Source organism: Haliaeetus albicilla, chromosome 12, assembly GCF_947461875.1.
Source record: "Haliaeetus albicilla chromosome 12, bHalAlb1.1, whole genome shotgun sequence".
Lineage (NCBI taxonomy): Eukaryota > Metazoa > Chordata > Aves > Accipitriformes > Accipitridae > Haliaeetus > Haliaeetus albicilla.
In genome coordinates this window covers 40,835,866-40,862,247 of record NC_091494.1, presented here as the reverse complement: position 1 = coordinate 40,862,247, position 26,382 = coordinate 40,835,866, and the positions used below count along the sequence as shown (strand labels likewise).

General features: G+C 41.2%; 1 protein-coding gene across 1 annotated transcript; it reads right to left on the bottom strand.

The window, feature by feature from the left end:
* Positions 1 to 3,288: 3,288 nt before the first annotated feature.
* Positions 3,289 to 25,398, bottom strand: KCNJ16 (potassium inwardly rectifying channel subfamily J member 16). Its single transcript, XM_069799368.1, has 2 exons — positions 25,303 to 25,398; positions 3,289 to 7,842 (listed from the first exon to the last, which is right to left on the bottom strand). The coding sequence occupies exon 2, from the start codon at positions 7,764 to 7,766 to the stop codon at positions 6,477 to 6,479; it is 1,290 nt and encodes a 429-aa protein (XP_069655469.1). The 5' UTR covers positions 7,767 to 7,842; positions 25,303 to 25,398; the 3' UTR covers positions 3,289 to 6,476.
* Positions 25,399 to 26,382: the final 984 nt, after the last annotated feature.

The window sequence follows — 26,382 nt, the reverse complement described above, 5'->3', positions numbered from 1 at the left end:
TGTACAACGGTCACGTAAAGGCCATCAGCTCATTTTGGCACCTGGACCGAGCAGGAATCGTGCCGAATGAACATCAGACCAAAAATAGTCCCTCCCCTGTCAGGCAAGTCTGAGAGACACCCTGTGATCAAAGATGGGGAAACACGAGGAACAAATACAATGCCCAGTAGTCGCAGCAAACCAGCTGCCTGACAGTTGTGGAGCTTCCTACACACGCCGCTGCGAAGGAGAGCCTGAAGAAAGGATGTGAAGAAGGATGATGATATAGATGGTTCAGCAGATGTTTAATTGGAGCTACTCCCATGCGTGAGAGAAAGCACGAAGCTGTTCAATGGAAAATGTGCATTCAGAAGTGGACATGGCACTGAATATGAGATAATTATTAAGGCATTTCTGTTTTGGAGCCCTTCTGTGTGTAGTTCTACATAATAAACGTTAGCGTTGCCTTTCTACACGCACACATGTTCCCTGGTCCGAACAAACAAGCAGCTTTTTGCTTCTTGTCACTGATACCTCTTGAAGTAACTATCTTTGGCCACAAATAGATCATTGCCCTATTTGAAAAGTTCCTAGTGGAGTGTAGCCAGTTTTGACTGGCTATATATACCTAAGCTGGCAAATCAAGCGACCTCTCAGCTTTTGCTTCTATATATAAAGAGGAATGATATAGAATAAATCAGCTGGACGCAGCACATGTCAAATCAGTCCTTACACCAAAATCGTTTTCTGTCTGAGTTCGATTTAGTCTACTGAGCCCAAGAAGGCAGCTATAGGAAGCCTTAACCTCCGGTCCCGAGTTTGCCTAGGATGGTCAGGCAATAGCGGGAGACAACCGGTTCTCCGCTCGTGCCGTGGTTATAACACGGTGGTTATAACACGGTGGTTATAACACCGCCTTTCTGCGGGGAACCCATCGCGGGGACAGCGCGCCGTGCCTCCCAAATCGTTGCGATCCCGCGACGCCGCAAAGCTGCTCCCCTGAGCTCTTACAACAGAGACGGGGGCTGAGCCTAAGGGCTCCCTTGGACTTTAGGGCGCTTTTCTCCTAAGAGATGCTCTTGGAAAGCCCCTCGGAGTGGGAGCGGGGCAAGCGGGGAAGGAAGCGGGGACGGGGGGGACGGGGGGCGGCTGCGCCGCGGTTCAGCCACCAGGTGGCGCCAAAGTGCCCGCGGCGGCGCGGCGGGGGCGGAGCTGGGGGCTGCGGGGGCGGGGAGGGGGGGTGAGGGCTGGGGGGGGTCAGTGATTGGGAAAAGGGGAAGCCCCCTCTGCCGTTTGGACGTGGTTGGGAGGATCTGGGGCGGGGGGGGGGGTTGTGCCGGGTCCGGAAAGGTAGTAGGGCCTGGGGGAGGCACCTGGGGAGGAAATGGTTGGGGGTTTCTGCCGGGGCTAGGTGACTTTGTGTTGGGGCGTGTGAAGGAAACATCGACTGACGGGGGGTAGTATCACCGCTTCCAAAAATCCTGGCTTTCTAGGCAGCGACATCAGGCCGAAACGGAATTATCCGACTTCATTTGCCTGATGTTTATCGGATTCCCTCGTCGTTTCTTCAGCCGCGGGGACTGACCCCAAGAAAAGCTTTACATTCTGGAAGTAGCTCCTGGGTTGTCATCTTAAGCCCCATGAAAATATCGATCCGCATTTTTCAGCCCAGACTAAAACCGTAACTGTTCCTTGTTTCCTTCTTGCTTCATTTATGTCATGCTTTCTCTTGTCTGCTTGGAAGTGAATTTGTTGTCAGATGCTTCCCTAAATGGGCCTCTCAGGCCCACCACAGAGACACCAAGTCGTTCTGTTTGCAGGTTCCCAGCTCAAAACCAGCAAAGATTTAAGAGCTAAAAAAAGCTTACAAGCAATTTTTTCTTCCCACACAAACGCTTCTGATACCCTGAAAGGTACCTGTTATTTCCTGAAGTGAGGCTAACTGTGTAACTGTAATGCTTCAAGTTAAGTAGGCAGCTGAAGTCAGACCTCCTGCACAGTGTGTAAGAAACAAGGGATAAACAAAGGGACATATATTATGCCCTTCTGAAAATCAACTTCACAGAAAATATGCACTGAATGATACATGATAATGGGGAAGGAAATGCCAGCTGCCTTAATGAACGGTGGTAGGCAAAACTGGAAAAATAAATTCTATAATAATCTCTTATTATATTCCCTTTGACATAAACTAATCTTGACCCAGAACAATAGTGTTACTTTCCAAGAGAAAATAACCGAGATGCAGCTATAATCATGATTGAGTCCAATGCAAAGTGGTTTGTATTTTCTCTTTGTTGTTAAAATTTTGCTTCATCTGGTAAATTCTGTGGAAAAGATGGGAACAGGGGGAGCAACTTCTAGCTGAGGCAGAAAGAAATGCCAGTTGCTGCCTCTTGGTGGCTGGGAAGAAGCTGCTGAACTTCAACCCAATGTATTGCCTTTCTGCTGAAGTCCCAAGGAGCACCTGCAATGCTTTGGGAGAGCGGGAGGGTACTTGTGTTTCTCTTCAGCTCCCAACTCACCAAACAGCCCAGAAAGCAGCCAGACACTTACTTTAGGACTGGTGGGCACTTCATCCATTTCATTAAGGATGACTCAAGGGTTAGGTCTGCGTTTCTGCTGTAAGGATGCATGTGTTATTACCTCTGTTGGGTTTCTGAGCAGGTTACTTGCTTTTGTATTGCTCAGCTCTGCAATGGCAATGAATAAAAGAAAAAAAAAAATGGAAATCCTTGAGAAACATCCTCATCTAGAAAGAGCAGATGGGTGAGGAAGATTCTCCCTCCTACTTACCCAAAGCTGCTGTACACCACTGTACTGCAAGAGTCTTCCCTAGGTCCTCTCCTAGGCAAGGAGGATGTAAGAACCTCTACCAAGAGCGCGGTCAGCCCCCACCTAAATGGTAGTTATGGAAGGAGTCTGCACAGTTGGCGTGGTTGTGTATCCCTTCTACACCTCCGTCCATTCCTGTCTTACCCACCTGGTGCTATCCAAGACCCTTCATCAGGCGAGGAGGTTGCAGATTAAGTGTGCAAGCTCTGGATGCAACTGCAGAAGCGTGTGTGTGTATATCTGCAAGCAGGGCTTTGTTTGGCTCGTTCCTCCAAACAAACAGAGTTCATGCTAAGAAGCTTCCACAGAATGTATTTATAACTTTGTGGGTTTGCTTGTGATCTGGCACCTTTTAAAGTCAAAAGACTACTCTGCACCTTCTAAATCTTTCCATGACCTCTTAGTGCCTAAGATATGGAAGCTTAAAACTGTGGCGGAAGGGAAGAAAAGTAAAATGTGCTCTCACAAGGTGTGTGGTAGAGGCATGTTCTTTATTTCTGTGTCTTTATTCATAAAAAGGCAATGCATGCTTTACTATACATTATTATACATAGTTTTTATACTGTGATAAATATAATTAAAATATCAAACAGAGAAACCCAGAAAAAGCCAGACTGGTTGAGATCAGTGGTTAAACCAGTATCCTGTCTCCAGCACCGGCTGGTATCAGATGCTGTAGATAAAAGTAGAAGAAACTGTATAGTAGCCTGTTACGAATTAACATGCCCAGGAGAGAAGTTTCTTCCTGACCCTCATCAGTTAGTGGTCGACTTACATGCCAAAGCATACATTACTATACATGCTCACATATTTATATCTATCTATACCAAGAAGCATGTCACAAAATGCTAAATCAGACTCCAGGTACTTTCGCTTACAGGGAAGTCATTACGAGGAAAGAATTTTTTTCACTGCAAGCGGCTCACACAGTACATAACTGGGAGAGGGAAAGGCAGCTGAGATTCGCAGCATAATATGGGAAACTACTTTTGCAAACAGCACCTGAAATATGCACCTTTTTGAAGATGTTTTGGGGATTTTGATTACATGTCTCAGTAGTATCTCATCCCTCTGCGTAGCTTTACTTATGTGATTAAGCAAATACTCACATGTGTGTAAGTACTTGTGAAGTGACCAGTTAAGCAGATTTCATGTTAGATATTCCTTTTTTCTGAAAATCATAGGATCACAGAAAAAAGGGTTGGAAAGTTCAAGGCAATGTTGACCATTCTGTATCACTCCTGACAGGTGTCTCCTCCAACAGGTTCCCGGGAGCCACCACCCCAGGGATTACAAACCCCACAGATCTGTCAGTGCTTTGTCTTCTTTATACCAGTGTTTCCTAATTAATGTCAATCTTTTTGGCTTCAGTTTAAGCCCATGTTTTCCTGTCCTACCCACCAGATACAGACAACAGATTGTCCCTCTCTCTTGAATTGCAATTTTTGTGTTTGAGAACTGTTTCTTTGTTTCCTAGCCCCCTTTTGGACTGAAACACCTTATTTCCCTACTTCCTCACTGACATGTTTTCTAGATCCCCAGATTCTCTTCACATTGTTCCATATCTTTCCCAAAGCGTGATGCCCAACATCAAATAAAGTAACCCAGCCAAGATCTCTCAAAGACAGAGGAGTGTGGAAGGATTACTTCACATGTCTCAAAGGTTATATTCTATTTTATACAATCTGGATGGTGGTTTTTTCCAACACCACATAAGTACTGAGACCCTTATGCATTTTCCTTTATTGCTTTCCATTTTCTTTAGACTATTTCCCCAATGCCTGCCAGTGCTCAAATCCAGGATACAAGAGGTTTTCTACTGCAGTTACACATGGATGCTGCTGCTGATTCAGCATATAAAATAGGCTAATTAATGAGCTTCGGAATAACCACCTCCCCCCAGGCTTGTTAATATGCTTGGTTTTACCTAAAGGGATCACATAGATTCAAAGACAAGTGCTATCAAAAGAGAAATGCAAGATACATTAAAATAATGCAGCAATACTACTATATGGAGTAAATTTCAGGAAAAAAGATTCAGCATGCTATTTTTCTTCATTAAAGGTGATGAGCTCATAAAACCTTTTAATTAGTCAGAATGATGTGAATGACTCGTCAGACCTAATTTTAGCAGCCTAAAGTTAGCCATCATTTCCACAACAGTCATCTCATCTCCTTCAACAATAAATGGAGAGGGATGAACATTTCCAGGATAAACATACCCTGTTACCTTCAGCTCTCTAAAAAGCCAGAGTAAGGTGGCATGAACTCCCCTGTGAATACAGAACACTCCAGTAACCACAGAGAGCCTTGACCAGTAGGCAAACACTCTAATTTTTTGGTGGCTGAGGTCAGGTGAGATAAATCCCATTTTAGGCAACCACAAATTCAGAGATAATTATTTTTATGTTAGCATGATAATTAAACACAATGCAAATTAACTGTAGCCATCAGGGGAAAAAAGCATGTTGAGATATTGCTTATTGAATAATTAGAGAGATGTGCAGAGCGTGGAACCTCCACATCACAGACAACTTCAAAACATTAACATTTTCCTTTCTTCCAAATTGAGCTGACAGCTGAGTTTGTTGAATTTCTCTGTGAAGGATCATTTTTACACAGTCATTTCAGATGAATAAAAATATTTCATTTTGACAAAATCACACTGGTCTCCAGATTGATCTTTGTCTTTTTAAAGAAGCATAATATACTAAAAAAGAAAAGCAAGGCTGACATTCTGAAATGAAAGACGTTTTGATTTGAAATATTGCACAGCTCACTCTAAAAACATGATCTTCTCTCCGAGGCTCAACCTGATTTTGCCGATTTCAGTTTCAGACTTGAGGTCCCGTTTTGATTTCTGAACGTTGCAAATGAGCCAGTTTGGCCAGCCCTCCCAGCCATCAGAGCCACGTAACAAAACCTTCACGCAGCCCCAAGCCAGCTGACATACCGCATACCTCAAGCTGTGGAAGGAGTGGCAGTTCTGGGAATGGCTCACCACTAGGAAATGAGAAAAGCTCTCCAGGATCCCACTGTGGATCCCACAGGACTAGGCAGGGTGTAAGCAGGTTTCCAAAGCTACCCAGTAATACTGGGTTCAGCTATTCTTGCCAGTTCGCTCCTTCCTACAAGGAACAGCCCCATAGATTCACCAGTGTAGCCCTGGGATGAGGGCATCATCTGAACTGCTGGCGAGGTGCAATGAAAGAGTAATCGTTGGCTGTGATGGTGGGGGAGTTTCAGAGCCTCCTAGAGAGACTGGGAACTGGCCTTCCAAATAAATTAGGCAGCTTTGAAAAATCTGACCTAGAGGGCACACTACATTGTTTTTGTTCCCTGCCTAGATCATTATCTACGTCTGGGTATGTCCAACATTGGTCCCTGCAGGGTAATAAAGTTTACAATAAGTTTGCTCAAGTACGGTAGCTGTCTAGTCAACCCAAATGTAAGCTGTTTTCTTGTGCCAATGCTAATCTGTTACTGATACCCGTGCTCACCAGTATGAAGCGCCTTCTAGCAGCTCAACAATGTATTACAATGCGGGCATGCTGTCAGCGAGGTTTATAACATACATACTTGGGCATATGAGTTCATTGTTTATATTCTAAAAGCTATGCTGGGAGAATTTGTTGGAAGTGATTTGCATTGCAGTAAAAAAGCTAGACTTGGGACTCTATTGATAGACTACTCAAGGTCACAGCTGCTTTCTGATAAGGAATTTCTCCAGAAGGCTGATTGACAGCTGTCACGAGGTCTTCTGGATCTTCACAACTAGTGATGAGAGCAACTGCGCTAAATGACTTTTGGTTAGTACTAAATGACTTGATCTCCAGTGCTGACGTCTCTGCCACTTTTTCCCGCGTCTTCTCGGTTCGGTTCCATTCTTGCTCCTTCCGATCCAGTTGCATGGCACTGCAGTGAGGAGCATAAACTTCTGTGGTTTCTTCAAACTGTAAGCAATCCACCTTATAGTATTTTTTCTTTACATGTAAGACATCGTTAAACCTATGGCCCCAAAGAATCTCTCTGGGGACGTACGAGCTTCTTGACTGATGTGACGTTCCTGTTGAATCACCTGTGTAGACAAATGTGACCAAGATTTCAAAGTTGTCCTTGGCCAGAGCTTTCCGGTCTAGACCATACAAGGGGCTCTCGCTATCAATTTCATGTACGACTGTCACTGGTGTAACGAGTATGATCTGGTCATTTAGCAACTTCAAGTCCTTGTATTCCATTGTCATTCTCCCCTCCTTGTCTTCCTTGTAGCGCAGAAGCTGAGCTCGTACAGAGCCCTCAACCATGTGATTTGGCCGGAAATCCCCAATGCGCCACATGAGGCAGAATTTATCATCTCTTAAGCCAACTACAGCATAGTAGCTGAAACGAATGGTTTGAGCTCTTTTTCGAGCTGTGGCCATTTTAGCCAAGGCTGCTCCAATTATGAAGGTGTCAATAATGCAGCTTAATACTGACTGTAGGATAACCATGAGGATTGCAACAGAGCACTCTTCTGTAACACAGCGGTAACCATACCCAATGGTCGTCTGGGTTTCGAGGGAGAATAGGAATGCTCCTGTGAAGCTATGGACATTTGCAACACAGGGGGTTATTTCTTCATCGTTGAATAAATCTCCATGCTGGATCGCTATCAGCCAAAAGACTAGTCCAAAGAACAACCATGAAAGAACATACGACAATGAGAATATCACAAACATATGGCGCCACTTGATGTCCACCAGTGTGGTAAATATGTCCACTACGTAGCTCTCCCATTCCCCAAAGATGTGTTTGAAGTACACGTTGCAGCTGCCATCCTTGTGGAGAAATCGATTCTGCAATCTTTTCATCCCCTTTTCAGGGCTTTCTTGACAAGTGCCTTGGTAACTGATCTTATTTCCCTGTATGTTTACAGGCCTATAGCAACCACTCTGCTCAGTCATCTTTCTCATATCTGCCTCGTGGAATCAGTTTACAGAACACACTTGTGGTCCCAGTGGCTATTTGTTTTCTTTGTTCATTAGAAATCTATGAAATAAAAGAAAGAGTTTATTTTTGGTTTAATTTCCTATGCCAGAACTGTGTAACACCAAATCTAAATACATTCACTCTGTGGCCATCATGAGCAATTTTCTGAAGAGCACAGACTCTGACATTCATTACACAACATAGCTCAAAAACTTAGGCCTGGAAATATGAGGCAGCTAGCAATTCAACTAGCTAGAAATGTCCATATCAATAGTAAAATTTGGTATCTAGATGAAAACAGAAATCAAAAACCTTTGTGATGACCCCACTGTGAGTATCTCTCCCAATGTTCCGGTGAAGTAACATTCAAATCAGGATGGGCTTTCATGAACAGTCACAGGAATGGCATGAACCCTCTTAAAGTTAGCCAAATATCTGAGGTAGTTAATTATTTGTTTGTTGCATGTTTGTTTTCCTCCATTAGAAGAAATGCCTCGGAAAACACCCTCATTTAGACATGAGACTTCAGTAGCATGAGCAGGCAAGTTCAGTCCTAATGTGTTTTAACCAGAAAACGTATCAAACCCACAATCATTCATCACTATTTGTGTTTCAGTATTGCCCAGAAAAACCTGGTCATGGAATTGAACTTTACTGGGCTAGTGCTACAGAGACATATTTGTTCAATTTGTAGAAAAGTATTTACATTTCAAATGAAAAAGAAACCTCTCTGAGGTCCTGGAAACCCTCTCAAATCATTCCTTAAAACAAATAAACAAAAATAATCCGGCTGCCAAACTGTATTTAAATTTTTATTAATAAGTTTGAAAAAAAACATGCTATATGTTAATAAAATTCATGGATGACACAAATTTAGGAAGTGATGTGGATTAGGAGATTCCTCTGTCGGATCAGAGAAAAAATGGATGTCTTTGCAGATTGCAACCATATGAACTTCAGCAGTACGAAGTGCTAGGCTATACGTTTAGTGACTAATAACAAGAACTTATGTTAGAAACTGAGACCTCATCAAATGGAATCCAATAAAAAAGGAAAGACTTAGCTGAAGTAATCAGTTACAGGATACTTATGAATTACTTGTAGGATACAGCACTGAAAAAGGCAAATGCCTTTTCCTGCAGGTCTCCAGCTCATTCTACAATATCCCAACCGCTAACACATAAACCACTGACAAGTCAGAAGTGATAGGGTACACAGCTAGAACAATTCAAAATTTTTGCCATAGATATCTCTGATATCTAACTGATATTTCTGAAGGAAAAAAAGCTAATATTTTTGAGGAAAACCTGTTGTTTTTCTTCAAAAAATTGTAAGTTTTCAATGGAAAAATGACAAGTACTTTTCCCATTTTTAAGCTGGTTTCAGCTGACAAAAGTTCAGGTGTAGGTTTACAATGAAGCCAATATATTCATGGAAAATGAATTCAAAAAAAGTTTCCTAGTGGTAGTCTTTTTCCTCAGCTCTTCATTCACTTTGCCTGAGTATAAATGACTGCACACACTTCAAGGCAGAAGAGAGTCAGGCCCATAGAGTGTAATATATATTGGATGGACTAGATTAACAGACCGAGAACTCTTCTCTCATCCAAGGAACAATGACAAGCATGCATAGACACTATTCCAAAAACACTTAAAAGCCAAACATAGTTTCCATTTCTTTTTTCTTTTCTTTTTTTTTTTTTGTCAGTACAGAAATGAATGTGACATATGGTGTCGTAGCCTCAGAATGTGGCCTTCATTAAAAATCACAACATTAATGTTTCCAAAAATACTTCTTGGAATACAGTCTTTGGAAACATTCATATGACTTGCTTTACTCATAGCTTTAAACAAACAGTGTAGCCTAGTCTATTGAAGACTCTTGACCTAACATATTATAAGTCATATTTAACAACAAACAAAAACTGGAAACTGTTGAGTTATTTTTTTAAGAACCTCATAATGTGAGGTGTGAAAATGAAGCAAATTGTAATCGGGAGCCAATATAATCTTAAATAAAAAACATACTAAGGCTTATACTGTTTTTCTTATTGACTGATTCAAACTAGAGTTCCTTGAAAATACTCACAAACATCCTGGGACTCTAAAAGGGACTAAACAGTTCATGAATCAAAGACTACTGAGTTGATTCCACTCGCTGCTGTTGCCATCAGCAGATCATCATACTTCAAAAATGGTGTTTTGTTGGCACCATCTTTGAATTTTGTTGGTGCTGGCAAGAATCACGGACTGTCACACATGCAGCTATGTGGCAAAGTCCACTCTGATTTTACAGCAGTCTGTCACACACAGGAGACAACTTTGATTATGAGGCATGTTGCATTAGGAACTCTGACTCTACTTAGGGTGTCTCCTAAGTACTGGTTGTAGTAATATATGTATGCTCATGGATGTCTGTGATGGGTTTTTGACTGGTATAAATGAAGCCGTGTAGTAAGATGCTAGATCGGATTTTGCAAAACAATCAAAAGTATGTCTGTAATAAGAAAGGGAATGTGATGCAGAGCTTCCTAAACCAGAACCAAATAATCTAGCCCTGAAGCTGGATGGAGTGAAAAAGAATCAGTGCAGAGCAACACTAACAGACATATATTGCTCTCAGGATCTGAGTTAATCTTTCTCCGTCATGTTGAAAATTGGATTGCTTAGAGCCATTTGGCATTGCACAGTGGAGACGTGCCCCAGATGACCTAAAATCCCAAATGTGCTTGAAAGTCTTAGGAAATAGCCTCCTCAGCCACTCAGAAACATCTAAAAATGTTGCCCGGTATTTTGGGTGTGCTTAAAGGTAAGCCAAATCTGAACTTTTCCAGGCTACCTTTTAAAGTCTCTCGAGTACAATAATAATCATGCATCATAATTAATAACTCTTTTACATTGTCTGATGTTGCTCAGAACATTTAAGTCTAAAAAACCATCCTTCAATGTTTCTGAATTATGTAAGTCTGTATTACGATCCGTACTTCATTCATGGGGACACTTTTAAACAGGCACGTGATTTTCCTATTCCAAATGAGAGGCAGCGAGGCTGTGAAGCCAGATGTTCATTGCTCACTCTACTGAGACACACTGCCTTTTGCAGAACAGTCTGAAGACTATTATTATTACCAAATTTTAAAGGGGAGAAGATCACAGACTTACAACCAGACTTATGAACTTAAATCTTCAGAGCCATTTCAAAAATCTTATTTTTCAAAATGGAAATATTTTACACATCCCTAAGAAAGCCATATGAATTACATTAAAGGTCCTACTACCTGGTAAAGATTAACAAAGGGGGTGGGGGAGGATTTAAAAACATTCTCTACTCACTAAAGCTCATGGATCGGTTGCTGCAAATGATTCTCAGATGTTGCCAGGAAGCGTTTTCACCTTCCTCTAACACTAACACACAAACCCTCGCCCTTTTTTTGTTTTGCTTTTACCTTCCATGGGTTTTTTCCCCTTTATTTCTGGGCATGTTTGTACACATCATGAGCCTCCTCTTGCATACTGTTCTGTTGTTCAGAGGAGGAAATGTGCTGAAATTTGCAGTACTTTTGCTAAACATTCTTATAAATGTATTCTACCACCCCCCAATAAAAACTTATCAGAGATAAAAATGGAGCAGTGAAGCTAGGCAGGAAGACAGAAATAGAGAAATGTGAAAGATTTCATTAGGATAAATGGCAGAGAGGGTTCAGAAGCTCTTCTAAAGCATACATATATCAGACTCAAAGTTCAGAAAATCAGCATACATTCTTAATTATCTAAGCTAAGGTTAGGATCTGACGGTGTTGGATACTGAAGCATGCTCAGGGACATACAGAACTGCTCTGCAAACCTGTGTTCATGGGGTCTGCATATTGAACCCCAAACTGGTATCTTTGAAAATTTCACCCCAATTAGATATGGGAGAAAGGGAAGTAAATTCCTGTATTTCAAAGGTCATAAAGCAGTGCAGTGGCAGAAATCGGAACAAACCCAACACAGAGCGAAGAGCCACCACAAAGCAAACACTAGCAGAAGAAAGCCTTTTTATCATATTTATCATTTTCATCTAGTTCCTCTTGAACAGAGATGCTGTACCAGAAGAACTCGAACTCTCAATTTTCATCAACTTGCTCAGAACAACAGTACCTTAAAAGCCTTAAGCATTAAGTTTAGCCTTTTAAAGGCTTCCACTAAATGTAATTGTCAATTTAATCTTGATATTTTGAGTTTAGGGCTCAGTGTTTTATGAGGATAATCCCTATATTGCACCTTAACCTAGTACCTAACAAGTTGTGGCTACGCCCATTTTATGACTATATTTTCCCATTATGTAAACAAGTAGGGGTGAATTTTTGTTCAGTGACAACTTCAGTCAACAGCCTGTTTGTAAAACATTAAGCAAAACAATGTGAAGATCTTGGTTCCAGAATAATGCTGTTCTGAGATTAAATCAAAAAGAAAACAACTCGAAACCTCCAAATGAAATTGGGTACTCTCACTCTAACCCCACACAGATGGAAGTGGATCTCTCTCTCTAGCATTGGTTTAGCAATCACCTCAGTTTCCTGCTTCATTTTGGAAATGGTCTGAAAGGTTTCCAGTTTTAGTCATTGTTGTGTAACCCTGGAAGACTTTCAGCTCAGAGACCAGAAATGTGACAAGTAAAAACCTTTTGAGCTGCTTTGGAATTGACTCAAATACTTGTTCCTTTAAAAAAAAAATCACCACCCACAAAATCTAAATAAATCTATTACAGGACAGCATTGAGACTCTTCCTTCCTTCTTTCTTTCCTTCCTTCCATTCACTCTTCTTTGCAAAGGGACTTAACTTCTCCTGATACTTACAGGCAGTCTTTCTGCTTCCGATACGTAATCCCCAGAGCAGGGTGGGCACGCATCATGATTCACCGTTTGTGTGTCTGATATCATGAGCACCACATGACTGCCCCACCACGTTGTTTGCTAGCCGTCCCCAACAGGTATGCTTCAGGACACGTGAAACTGGGCTTGTAAACCTACTGCCTGCTTGGCTTGTAAGTCTGAATACCCTTAGCCCACAAGATATATTTGCCTTTATGGTGCAAAACTTTCACTCGTCTCCTCTGGCAGAACAAAAAAGCGCGATCATGTCACGGTTTTAGAAAGCATCAGATATTCTTGGTCTCTACGGTCAGACCTGAGAGCCTGATAAGCACAACTTTATGTTACAAGTGGTTTTTTCTATATTTATTGTTCCTCGTCTCAGCTCAGGTCCCCACAAATGACTAAAGGGCATGGCTACAAGGGGAGAGGGAATGCAAAATCCCCTACACTGAACCCAGAGCCAGACCTCTAGGGAGCAAGGATGTAGGAGAGGGGTTCCCACCACAGAGCAGACTCAGAGCACTTTCAGATCAGTGTATGCCTTTGTGCTGACTTTACAGGAGTGGAGAACACCCTAACAGGAGCTTCAATCACAGAACTTTCTTACATCCGTAGCAATGTCTTTGAAGCCACTGGAGTGAAGCTTTTAAATGGCTCAGCTTTCCCTTTAAAATAAAAGTTTCGTTGTTCACATCACTTCAGCTTAGATGACTGAGTGCAGAGGAGGTTGGTAGGGCTGCAGTTCACCAACCAGCAACAGGACTGTCTCAAATTGTAACACACAATTCTGCAAGCATCACCTTACAAGTAACACCTTTCCTCTCTCCATCATTTTGTGTATATAGGTCTTTCAACCACAGAAAAGAAGATTGCAAATACAGAAATAAAAGAAAATTTTGAATAGGCTAAGCTCAGAGCTGGAGAAAAAGGATTTTTCTTAGACTTCTTATTCAATACCTCCGTACAGAGACAAGTCCTAAAGTATCAATATAAAAGTGTTTGTTTATTAAACATTTTAAAAGATAGACATAAATAGCACAGAGCAGCAGACCTTTGCATAGATTTTAAAGTCATGCAATAGTGCTGTAATCTACACTGGAACAACTCACAGTAACAGATATATTGACATTTAATTCATCTAAGTGAAACCAGATCTCCTTAAAACAAAACCAAAAAAAAAAAAAAAAGAAAGAAGTTTGGCCCCTTAGGTTTGAGAAGACAGACTCTGAAAGTTGCTCCTTGATGAAGGCTGGTTGCCTGTTTCAGAGCCACAGGACAGGCTAAAAGTGAACCAGCCCCCTGCTTACCACTCAGAGCAACTCCCAAAATCTGTAGAAAGCTGAAAATGTCTATTTTAATTTATTCGCACTGTATGCACTGCATGGTTTTAGCCAGGAACAAGCAGTGGAAACACTGAAATACCACGAGAAATGGAAAGTGCTGGCAACTTGAAACTCTTGATTTCGGGCCTCACTGCCATTCTTTGTCTCAGACAATTTGGCAGGGGTAAAACCTAAAACTGTTGACTCTCTTCCTCTTTTTAACCCTCAGCCCTCAGCAGCTCCTGTACCAGGGTGACCAGACAGCGTGCACTCGACAGCACCATGCCCGCACCAGCCTCCCCTAGAACAGACGTGGGAACAGCTAAAAAGGTGTATTTTATATCCAGTCTTTTTCCTCTGGAAATCAGTAGCCAACCTATTCCTTACTTCAGCAGGCAGAATCCCCTGGGCTTTAATGCAAGTTAGCTGTGAGGCAACTGACTACAAGTGTTAGTGCTAATTATCATTTCCTCCTCCCTCCTCCCCTGACACACTGATGTCTGCGCCGACGCACAGTGAAGGTTTATTCCAATAGTTCTGCAGATGTGTACAGTGGGATTTCTGCACACATTGAACCTTATGGATTACATTCAGCCTACAGAGGCACAGAAAAATGCTTCGAGGAACTTTTCCACCAGATCTTGTTGGCAGGGAACAGTAGAACAGTTTGTTGCAGCTCTTAATAGACATGATGTAATAAAATAATGTATTCAACAATAGGTAAGTGGCAGGTCATGAACAATGATAGAATCAGATTAGATAATGCTGACCACTTCCATCTCACGGAGCCAACACCCTCGGCTCTGTTATTTGCTGCAATTCAGTGCTGTTATATCTCTTCTCAAAACACAACAGGTTATTAATAATGTAGGATTTTGGGGACAGGCAAGAGCTAATATTCCAAAAGGGTTCTTCTAGTCTCAGGGGCTGTTTCCTTTACGTCACATTGTGCAGTTCTGCTTCCTGAGGCAGAAAGCGTACTCCTTTTTTTTCCTGTTTTCTGGAGTACATTGTAAACCAAATATCCAGGGAAGGGCACTGTGACATAAGAACACAGAGTCACTGTCTTTCCAGTTGTGCTCTTTATTCAAGTATGTCTGTCGAATAAGAAAGGTAGAGATACGGGGCTGCACTTCTTGGGCCACCACAATTAGCTCCTGCAGTCCTATGTACTTTGGTGCTCCCTGGTCCTGGAGCTCTCTGTCTGTGCACACATAGCAAAAACAACTGAGAGAAGAAAAGGTTACGTGGTTTTAACCAAAGGGTTATGTGAAGATCAGAGAACCCCTTATATTGCCTGTGCAAGTTTTAATCCTGCCAATTCAAAAAGCTGCAGCTTTGACAATGGAAAGCCTTGTGTTGGTGTCAATGGAGTTTGGATCAGATGCCTTGCTATTGTATTTCATATAAGGAATAGAATAAAATAGAATCCCAAGTTAACAGCATGAGTGAGCTCTGTTCAATAGATGAGAGAAGTAAGATGTGAGTAGGAAGCCTGAGGATCTCTGATTTTTTTTTTTTTTCCCAACACTAGTAGAAGTTTCTCTAAGAAGTCGCTTGACACCAGTTATTAACTTCTAAGGGCTATCCAGGGCAGACAGGAACACTTGCAAGTTTCTGCTGATCTCAACTTTGGGCTACTGACCTCAGCAGGAATTCCACTATAGTACTCAGAAGCTGTCTCATCTCACCTAATAAAATATCCCAAATGCCAATTAAATCACCAAAGCCTTTACATTTTCAAAGCTAAAATAAGGTCTAACAGTGAAAATATCATTTTGCATTACTTCTCTGAGGAAATGGAAGGGAGAAGGAAAAAAAATCAAAATAAAACATGTAAATAAAATGAATCACATCCACTATGACCTAATTTTTTAGGAAATACCACAAAGAAACCTGCTGTCTCAGCTTACTAAACTGATTCCCAAATCAAAGAGGTTGAGAGAAGTATTAGCTAAGGATCAAGTCAAACAATGTATCAGTGCTTTTTTTTAGGAAAAGCACCAGAAAATTCTGTGACTGACATTAACACACGCAGTCAGATAAACCAGGCAATCAAATAGTGTGCTTCAAGAAGTTAATTTGTCAATCATAGCTAGGGTCAAGAATCACTATTTGCTGTTCTGAGCAGCTTTGTATGACTCTCCTTTCATTTGTGAACATAGATACAGCAGAATTCCACCTCTGTCATGCCTAAATATGATTTTCTCTCTACTCTGGTAGAAGATATCATGTAGCTCCTATGACTGGAGCTGCTCAGCCAAGGCCCATAGTCCTAGATGGCATCCCGAGTTTCAGGTTCTTCAAACCAAAACACGCTTCCACATTTGTCGGCCTATATATGTCACCACTTTTTAAAAGCCTGTGAAATATATTAAATCTTTTCAGAAGTCAGAGGCCTGATCCAAATCCTACTGAAGTCAGCAAAGGGGTTGTCTTTGATTTCTTGTTTTGGATCAGATCTAGCTGTTGGGTTTCTTAGTATCACCACAGGCAGTATTCATCGTTGCTCTTCAAAATTGGCTTGGCTTGCTGGAATTACAGCAATACTTTCTAAGGAACAAGGGCTTTTTCAAACCTTCATTTTCTTTGGTTCACAGACTTTGGCAGAATGTTGACTTTCCATATTGTTACTTAACTCCGCTGAGGTCTATAGGAAATTTGGGAATGGGATGCTTCTTTCAGAGATGGCTTTCAACACCTTGTAGAGCAGATGGCTGAACCTCTGTGTACACATCCTCATGAGCCTCTGTCTCAGCATGGCTGCATGTGATCTGGAAAGGCAGGTTACTCTGAGAACTCAGTAGCTGTTTTTTCAGAACTTATACTCAGCATGGTGTTGGCCACTCTTGTTTTCAACTGTCATTTTCTTCCCAAGTTCAGTGGTCTAAAAACAGTATGTTGCTGTTTTGCAAGTCAGATGATTAAAATAATGTAGAAGTGGAAAATCACGTGTATGTGTGTGTGTTTGGACTGTACATTTAAGAATTTTCCTTTTACCTTAGTGCGCAGGCTGCATAACTTCATTTCTGGTCTCTTGAAGCTGTCCCACAGCTTATTCCTGATCACCTGAGTGAGTTTCTGTACACAGCGATTAGTATTTTAGGAAATATAAAGATAGGCAGAATCTCCTCTTAAACCTTGTCTCTTCTCCCCCAGCTTTAACACATCATTAGATAAGTCACTAATTCCTCTAAAGATAGGAACATTCATCCTGAATCAGAGTTGAGTTTCATTTGTGCCAGTGCCTACTCTTTAATGGTGGTCCACATCAAATATTTAATGGGGTAAACTTTATTCATCATTTATGGCTCCATATACGAACTTTCTCCTCTCCATCCAAAAACATGTGTAGCAGACAGATTTAGTGCTTAATTCTTAAGATCCTTTTCAATATTTGCACCAATACTAACTATGACACCCTGATGAGTCATTACCCTTATCAATATCCCATTCTCTGGCATATACCACTCTGTATCAGTGTTTCTCAGATCTAACCCATGTCTTTTTTCATGTCCTCTCACTGTCCTGCTTCTTAGAGTTGTCTTTTGGGCATATTCTGAATTCTCAAAGGTTATTGAGTGAATATAGCTTTTATTCTTGCTGTGCTCTTGCTTTCCACACTGTGCATATGGCATTCATTGCAACAGGCACTGAAAATGGCTTTCACAATCCGCCTTACGCAGTTTAAAAAGATACTTTTCATGATGGTGAAAGCCTTAAATCTTGACCTTGTTTTATTTTTTATTTGATTTGTGTTGACTACTACTGACATTTTTAATGTAATTTCCTAAATATTTTCTTCTTTGGTTTTGTACCCATGTTTCAACCACTGTATGTCAAGCTTGCACTTGCCAGACTGGTTTGTCAGTAAATCCCAATGACTTCTTCCATGGGCTCCCCAAGGAATAGACCCTTCAATAGTAGGCAATCAGTTTCTTCAGCTCCTGGAGGGCTGGACAGGAATCCCAGGCAAGGCATGTGGGATAAGGACAATCTAAGACCTAAGGCATTGGATTTAAATCTAAGAAAAACATTCATGCATATGTTTAACTATAAGCACATAATAAGAATGAACATAAGACTACTTCAGCTCTTCCTGAGACTGCAGCCAGAGAGGTGGAATACTTGTTGAAGGCTTTACAACAAACCACTGGAGGAATGCAACAAACTGGTTTCTCAGCCCCATCATAATGAATTTATTCAATCAGCAAATCCCTCAGCTGTCTAAGGGAAAGTTAATACATTATTTTTTGTTCAAAATACCAAACTGTTTCCAAAAATGGCAGTGCTTATTTAAAAGATATATATATATATATATATATATGTTGCCTTTAATAAAAAAAAGTTAATTTGGGGGGGATAATAGGACTTTTGTCTTCCAGTGATTTGCACAGAGGCTGTCTATGCCTCCCTCACTGCCCATGATCTGTGCCTCTATGGTTGCCCTTTGCATGGAATATTTTCACTCAGCAGCACTACTAACTGAACGAGCTACTTATGGGAGGTTCAGCTCATTTCAAGATGTTTGTGATGACCTGTTCAGTCAGCTGTGTTTTTCCTGTTTCACTTCTCAAAGGCAAACACTATGAACAAGCGAGCAGATCTTATCAAGACGATGTTAACAAAAAGACATCAAGTAAAAATCTGTTATATTACAAATGTCAACACTCACGAAAAAAAGATATCTAAGCTACAGTAGAGTTGATTTTATTGCCAAAGCGGTTCCCAAAGCTTGTTTTGAGAAGAAACTTTTGTGTTTTTCCTTATAGGTGCTGTGGACCTGTGAAACAAATGTCTGTCTTGTTTATTACACATTAACTTTACAGGGGTGCTGTCATCAGAGACAGCAGCATGCCTAAATAGAATTTCACACTCTGGTTTGAAATTTCCTTTCACTGTCTCCCAATCCACTCTGAATCAGTTGGGAGTTACATAAATGATTGGTCAACAAAATTAAATTCAGAAGTGATACGCCCAGCCTAAGTGGGAGATGTTTTATCCTATATTTTCCCTCGGTCATTTTTACTCCTGTTTTCACTGAGTAAAACTGATTAAGAGCATCACTTTCTCCTGCCACAAAGCCAGAGTCATTCAAAAGTCACACAAATCCGTAGGTGATTAATTAAACTGCAAATCACTATCAAGGCCTGACAAGCTGCGAATCACATGAGCTTGGACCGGTGGCATTCTTCCTCTGGAACATTTTGTATAGTGCTAAGCTGTATTCACTTCATAATGAAAAGATCTTCAGGGAATGAAGTCTGTGAAAAACATAAAGTGGTGTTTCCCACAGAAAAAGCAAGCCCCACCACTTGGGTGTCTTAGTCTGGGAGCAACTGCAATGCTGATTACACTCAGGAGAGAAAGTACAGATTTAGGAGACTAAAAAGTAACCTAAAAGGTTCTGGAAGGAAGCCAGAAGTACTGTAACAAAGGGAAAGCAATCTGAAAACAATAATGTCCCAAAACATCCTGCAGAAAGAAGCAAGGATGAATCTCCAGTCCATATGAATGCTAGATAGATGAAGTTATCTCCAGCTACTGCCAGCACAAACATCATTTACGGAGCTTGACAGCTGCACAGCAATTAGGAGAGGAGCTTGTGTTTACTTGTGTTTAAAGGCAGAAGCGGCAAGTGGGTTCCAGCAACATTATGACGCGTGTTGATAATTATGATATTATGCCATTGATTTGGTCTTCGGGTGTTTTTCAAATCAGGGTTTCAGATCTCTTTGTTCTCCTGTGTAAAATTCAGCTTTGAGGTCATTCTTCGCCTTACACACCCTTGGCTGTTTATGAACATCCTCACAAACTCAAAGCCCATTTCCCATTGAGGAAGACAAGAAACAGGTTGTGTCATTGTCTGGCTCAATTGTTCTTCATAACTACATAATAATTCCAAAGAGAGGCATACTTACTAGCTTGAAGTTTTATTGTTGTAAAAGCCTCATATCAACAATGAAAGGATATGCATGGTACCAGACAAATGATTGAGGAGAATCTGCTTTTCATATTAAAGGAACATGAATGAGAATGACATCCATCTATTTGAAAGGAAAATTGGTAGAAGGTTGAATGGGGTACCCACCTATAATGAATGTTGAGGGCCATTTCTGCCCTCTTGTCACCAAAACAGATGGCTCTAGACACCTATGTGTGACAGCGATCCCCTACGGACATCCCAAAGGATGCCAAGCCAAACCTTTTAAGCTTTTGGCTTCGGGGCAGAGGGGCAGACCTTGGCACCCTAACCTGACATTTCCTTAAGGCTGCAGGAAACAGGTTCTCCTGTCCTGATCTTATGCATTGTTGCTCCTAGCTGTGGCTGCATTTTATTAGTTTAGACAGCACTCTGGGATCTTTCAGAATAAAAGGATCGTTATTGCAGAAGTTGGAAAAATGTCAGCAGAAGGGATGAAATACTGCCCCATGCCCTTGCCATGCTGAACAGGGAATCTTTTCTTCCAGTGTTAGTTTAGGACTTAATCCTGCAAGGTCTTGTCTGTCAGCAAATACAATCAGGTTTAAGAGCATGAATAACCATCCTAGAAATCACTGGAAACTATTTTGTTAGTGTAAAATTAAGCAAGTGCAGAAGTTCTGCAATAGACTTGGACCAGAGTACTCAGCACCCTGCAGAAATGAGCCTTTAGTTCTTAGAACCATTTATTGTGTCCAGAGCAGCCATTCATTAGGGCTTTGTGCAGAGAGGTTGAATTTCACTCACTTGGAAGATATTCTTTCTAACCCCCTGAGACACAGAGACTCTTTGGTTGATTTGGAAAACAAAATGATTAATGACATTTTACAAGTTTTTCCACTAAACAGATTTCAGTTGAAGTCTGTCACAAGCTAAAGAATTTGCAGGAATAGTGTCAATCTGATGACATAGTGGCAATAAATCCTATTGTACTGGATTACGTTTTTACCCATTAAAATGCTTTGACCTATTGTCATCCAAGTAGAACCACATTCCACTGGCTGTTCAAAAGGTTCTGATTTCACTCTCGATTGTTACCGGGGAAACTGCACCTCAATCCAAAACTCTGCCGCACCAATCATTTAACTCAATTTGAATGGACTCATGTAGATAAAGCAAAGCACTAATTACTTATTCCCATTGAAAAAGTCTAAATCAAATCTTTCTGAGACCTGAATAACAGAAACTTATAGAAGTTGTTTGAGGGTTACTTGGTTTTTTGTATGAGGCACCGATTGCCTCATTTCTTTGGGGAATAGCTAGCTGTGGCAACAAAATACCATGAAAAGATTAATATTCTTAGTCTATCCAAAGCAAGACTGCACTAGAAATCTCACCACAGGCCACTCCTGGAAAGAGTTCTCACTCAGTTGTGGAAAACTAAAAGGATTTTCATTAATACTCAAACAGCTGGTTAAGGCTTGCGAGTAGAAATAGAAATATTTGAATTTTCCCATTGAGATTTCTGGTGGAAAGTAGGCTGTGTTTTATGGCATCTACTTTTATATGTATTAAGTGAATATCATCTCAGTTGTTCAGTTTTGTCTTAATATGATCTATCTTTGAGTGGGAGAATGCCAGTTAGAAAATGTGCATGTTCTCCCATAGCTGCTAAGGATCAGCATTTCTTGGACAGCAAAATGGGCCATCTGGCCGTGTCAGAAATCAGGTCAGTAAAGTCAGCTCGGGTCTGACCACTGCCAGCATGCAGGCTTGCAAACAAACAACGAGGTGATGCTCGTACTGCAACACAGAATCAATGCCCTGATGTTGATGTACACAAAAGTAGGTGCCAACTGGAAAACAGTTTGAGAGAAAATGTTTTCAAAAGAACTGGAGATCTTTTGTGTTCAAAGTTGCCTCAGGAATGGAGATGCCTTTAGTTCTTATACATGGAAAATTTCCAGTCAGTTTTACTCTTTTAACCAGATGAGTCTTAATTTCACATCGCCTAGTGAATCCCTGTCTTGGTTTTCCTTTGGGGTGCAGGAAAACTTGTCTGAAAAATGGTTGTTCACTGAAATTGCCTCTTTTCAGTTTGTTTCCCAGGCTGTTGATTTTTATCAAATGTCAATTCTTAGATCTTCTCAGGCTAGTATTGACCTACTATCCTCTACCATGTTGACAGCAAAGAGAAACCAAAAATTCAATACTTCCTCAGCTGAATCTTTCCACAGGAAATTAAGGGCTGAAACGCTCTCCGCTCTTCCAATTCTCCAATCCAGCGTGTCACCACAAATAACATTTGAGTAGCTGAAGCATATTCTCCCCTGTCTGCACTCTTAAAACACGGATTTAACTGCTTTAAAAAGAGGAACCAGTGCTACTATCATGACTGCAAACTACAAAAAATGAACAGTTCCTTGTGAAAAGTAACACAATGGCTTCTTGGATTCCAGAACTGCTTCCTGCCAGACAGGACGGACAGCTAGTCTGCTTTTACAATGTAAGAAGAAAAGATGAAGAATCAAATGAAGGTCTTATCCTAATTTAAAAAGCAAACAGAAAATAAATCTGAGGTTGGTTTTGTTTGTTTGGCTTGTTTATATTTCTCATATGGTATTTTAATTGCACAATAGGTTACTGGAAATGGATGTTCTGTTACCAGATATTCTCACCAAAAGCTCATGGTGAGAATATTGGGCAAGAAAGGTAACTAATAAAAGAAAGAACAGCAAGGCATCAGCCAATCTAGAGAATCTTAGTCACATCGGAGAATACTAAGCGAGGTGAATTAGCAGTGTCCTGCTGAAAGGCAGAATCTTTCTCGGTATGAAGTGTTTCTCTCCAAGAACTTTTTGATCTTTCCAAGAACTATTCAGAACCTTTACTGGCAGAAGGGTTTCTCAGATTGCAACCCTTTTGTCTGAAAAGACTTCTTTTGCAAAAGTTTGTTTCTTTAGAAACAGTTTCCTGAACAAATGACTGATACATCAGTCCCTGCTCTTTCTGCCTCCAGAATGACAGATATAGAAATCTTGGTAACACTTGTATTTCTGACGTTTCTTCCCTTCTGTTGCAGTGCTGAGTTGTTACAGCTACACTAATGAAGCCCATCTAAAATATGGATTGCCTGGACATTGCCTGAATTTAGCAAGTTTGCAGCTGGTTAACTCTGATTGATCAACTGACATTTGCTAAGCAGTGCTAAACCATTTATCACCATGTACTATAATCTTGCATTTGACAGTACATAGATCAATTGTCCAATCTCTAGGGAGCTTGGCTGACTTAGTAGCACCAATTTTGTTACATCAGTACATTCACACTCTTTCAAAAGCAGTAATGAAACAAGTGCATCAGAATGTTTGCTCCCATTTCAAAAATGCCCGTCAGCATTGTAGAATGTGGCATGTAGATGCCCCAAGCCTGCTTTGCATTCCTTTAAATCATGTAAACAAAAGGAGAGAAGAGAAGAGAAGAGAAGAGAAGAGAAGAGAAGAGAAAGCAAAAAGAAGATGCAAAAGTGCTGTGAGTCTTAGTGAAGTCTTTGCAGTTCATGAAAGCTAAAGAATTTTCCTCCTTTCTTTCTTTCTTTCAGTGACTAATTTCTATTACTGTAACTAGCAGTAGGAATGTTTATCCCCACCAGAACTGAAGCATTCACTTCCTCTTCTCCATCTCCTATGGTCACTTGAAAAAGCACTTCCCTCTCCATTCTGGCTCTGGCAGGAAAGCTTATAATAATACTACAAAAAGCACTATCTATAAAAGAATTTCTTTTGTGTATTAAAAGCTTATAGTCTCACTCTGTATCACCATCCCCAAGGGGAATGAGTCAGGGGTAATAAGAAACACCAGCTCAAAGTTCCCAGGAGACCACACTACCAGAAGAAAGGAAAGTGAAGTAACGCAAGGACATTGCAAACTTTTTTATAGGAATGGTCATATGGACAGAACACCTCACAGACCCCCCCTTCTCTAATCCGGATCACCTCTGTCTTCTTACCGGGCTCACAGCTCTGTTGTGGCCGCTGCCATGAGAGGAGAGCTTCGATCCAAAACTATGGCCCAGGCACAAGCATTTGAGGAAGTTTAACAACAAGGAAGATGCAGAAGCCGGTATTAAGTAACCAAACCCCTGGCAAGGGCATCGCAACCCATGCAGTGAGCAACGCAACGATTGTATTGTCTGTCTTTGCCATCTTTCAACTTGTTCTGTCTGTTGGGTTAGTATTACTAGACAGGTTGTCTTCAGCAGGCACACCTTGGCAGTAGGAGTGAAAACCCTAAATACACAGCAAGGAAAGGAAATCCTGTCCAGCAATTTGCCTTCTATATGACCTTCCCAGACCCTCATCTTACTTAGAAAGATATTACAGTGTTTTCAGTACAGTTTAAAGTGTTTGTTCAGGATTTAGAAATATAGAAATAGGGGTACCTCTAACGTGGGTGAACATAATTCTTCCTTTCTTACATTTGTTTGTGGATTTTCATGGCATACTAGGGGTCAGAATCTCTCAGCAGACTCCTTACACATATACGTTTGTGCACAGCTACACATTCACACAGGTCCTCACGCACAGACACTCAGATCTAACAAAACTGTGTCCATTCTTGTATTTCAGGCCTTCACTACTAGGCCCCCTCTACTACTATTGTTCCAACAAACTGGCTGCCCAGACCAGACTCATAAGGCAAGCTCTGGGGCAGAATGATTCTTCTGACTCACACTCATTTCAGCCAAAATTTCTCACAGTCTGTAACCTTCAATTTCCTCTGGTATGAGCTGAAAGTGCCTCTGCTGGTCTGCCCTCCTAACTCAAGAATTCATGCGGGCAGTTTTGCTGCACCTTAGCTTTGTTCCTCCTCCGGTAATGACAAGTTGGATAAACCCCACCAGAAACGGACAGACAGGAATGGAGGAATGTAGGACTGCCAAACTGGATCGGACCCACAGTCTGTCTGGTCTTGTATCCTGTCTCCACCAGTAGCTAATACCAAATGCTCCAGGAGAAGGTGTAAGAGCCCTGCAGTAGGCAGCCTTGGAAGAGTTTCCCTCCTCTAACAAGTTCTTATCCTGATCTTCAGTAATTAGAGGCTGGCTTCAGCCCTGAAATTACACAGCTTAATATCCTTCCCAAACATGTATTCATACAAGCGCTAAAGCTCTGCCTCTTTTTAATATTCAAATGAACACAAACTCACCTTCTGAATTTCAGAGAGAGAAACTGTGTTTCCAAACAACTAACAAGCTGCCAGTTTACATGCAAAACACACTTCCAGTTGAACAAGATAAACAGTTTATTCCCATATAGGTTGTTTAGTTAGTTTAAAACTCTGTAAGGTAACAGAATTTCTGTTTACATGTACACACACAGAGACAAGCATAATCAAGGAAATGAGAAACGGGCTTTACCTTAAAGTCTTCTGAGATCTGAAAGAATCTCTGCTTCACTCCCTCCTTTCTTTTTCTCTGTCTCTCTCCCTCTCTCTTGCATGGCTGGACTGACAGGTTGGCAGAGCTGAGAACGACAGGTTGGGTTTGTTTTTTTAGGCACAACTCCTCCCCCTCTCAAAGAGAGAAAAAAATGCAAGACTGTTTGGGAAAAGTTCACAGAAAATCCCATCCTTTCAGCACATTAGAACTGACAAGAAATACACTACATTTGGGAGCCCAGCAGTTTTCCAGGTTTTTTTTCTCAAAAAGTCTCAATGTCTACTTTGCAGTAAGTATGAAGCAACTAGAGGATTTACACCAGGAACTAATTTGAACCCAAACCTTTCCTATTTCTCTGATAACTGATACAACAGGTAATTATAGCCCCTTTAAGGCAGCCTTGACAAGAGGATTTTTGTAGAAGTGGAAAGGGCTTTTTGCCTGCAGCACAAATTATCTTTGGGCCTTGGATTTTACCCTTGCATCCCACCACCACTATGTATAATAAAAGTCACCAGTAAATGTCCGAAGTCCTCATCTTTCCCCCAGAACCCTCTGCTGCTGCCAACCTGCCCTCACCCACAGCAGAAAGCAGGTTACTTTAAACTCTTGTGCTACTCCATCCTCCGACTTGGTTGCATAGAGATCAGCTCACCTTCTGCCACTGTCACCTGAAATGTGAGAGTAATCCCAGGGAGCTGGGACGGATCTTTAGCAGGCCACATTGGCCACAAAAAAGAGGTCAGTGTAAAAAGAGGAGTATGCAGTACAGAGCAATACTATCAGTTGTGTGCTTCCACGGGCCTTCCCAGGTGTTCTGGCTCTCCAAGACAAAATACATTCCTGGAAACTCCTGCTACTACAAAGTTTTTTAACTCAGCCCATTCGAGAGTGTCACACACAAGATGCAGACGGCGATCTTACCCTGAGCCTATCAACAAGGTCTTCAGATGAACTCTGCCTGCTCCCACTTCTGTGCACTGCTGCTGCTTGTGCCTGTGCCCACCTGGCTACAGAGCTTTGCTTTTGTTTTTCGTTAATATTTGTTAATAATTTGTT

Coding starts and splice junctions, on each gene's coding strand:
- KCNJ16 (XM_069799368.1), bottom strand. CDS start 7,766: ATGAGAAAGATGACTGAGCAGAGTGGTTGCTATAGGCCTGTAAACATA.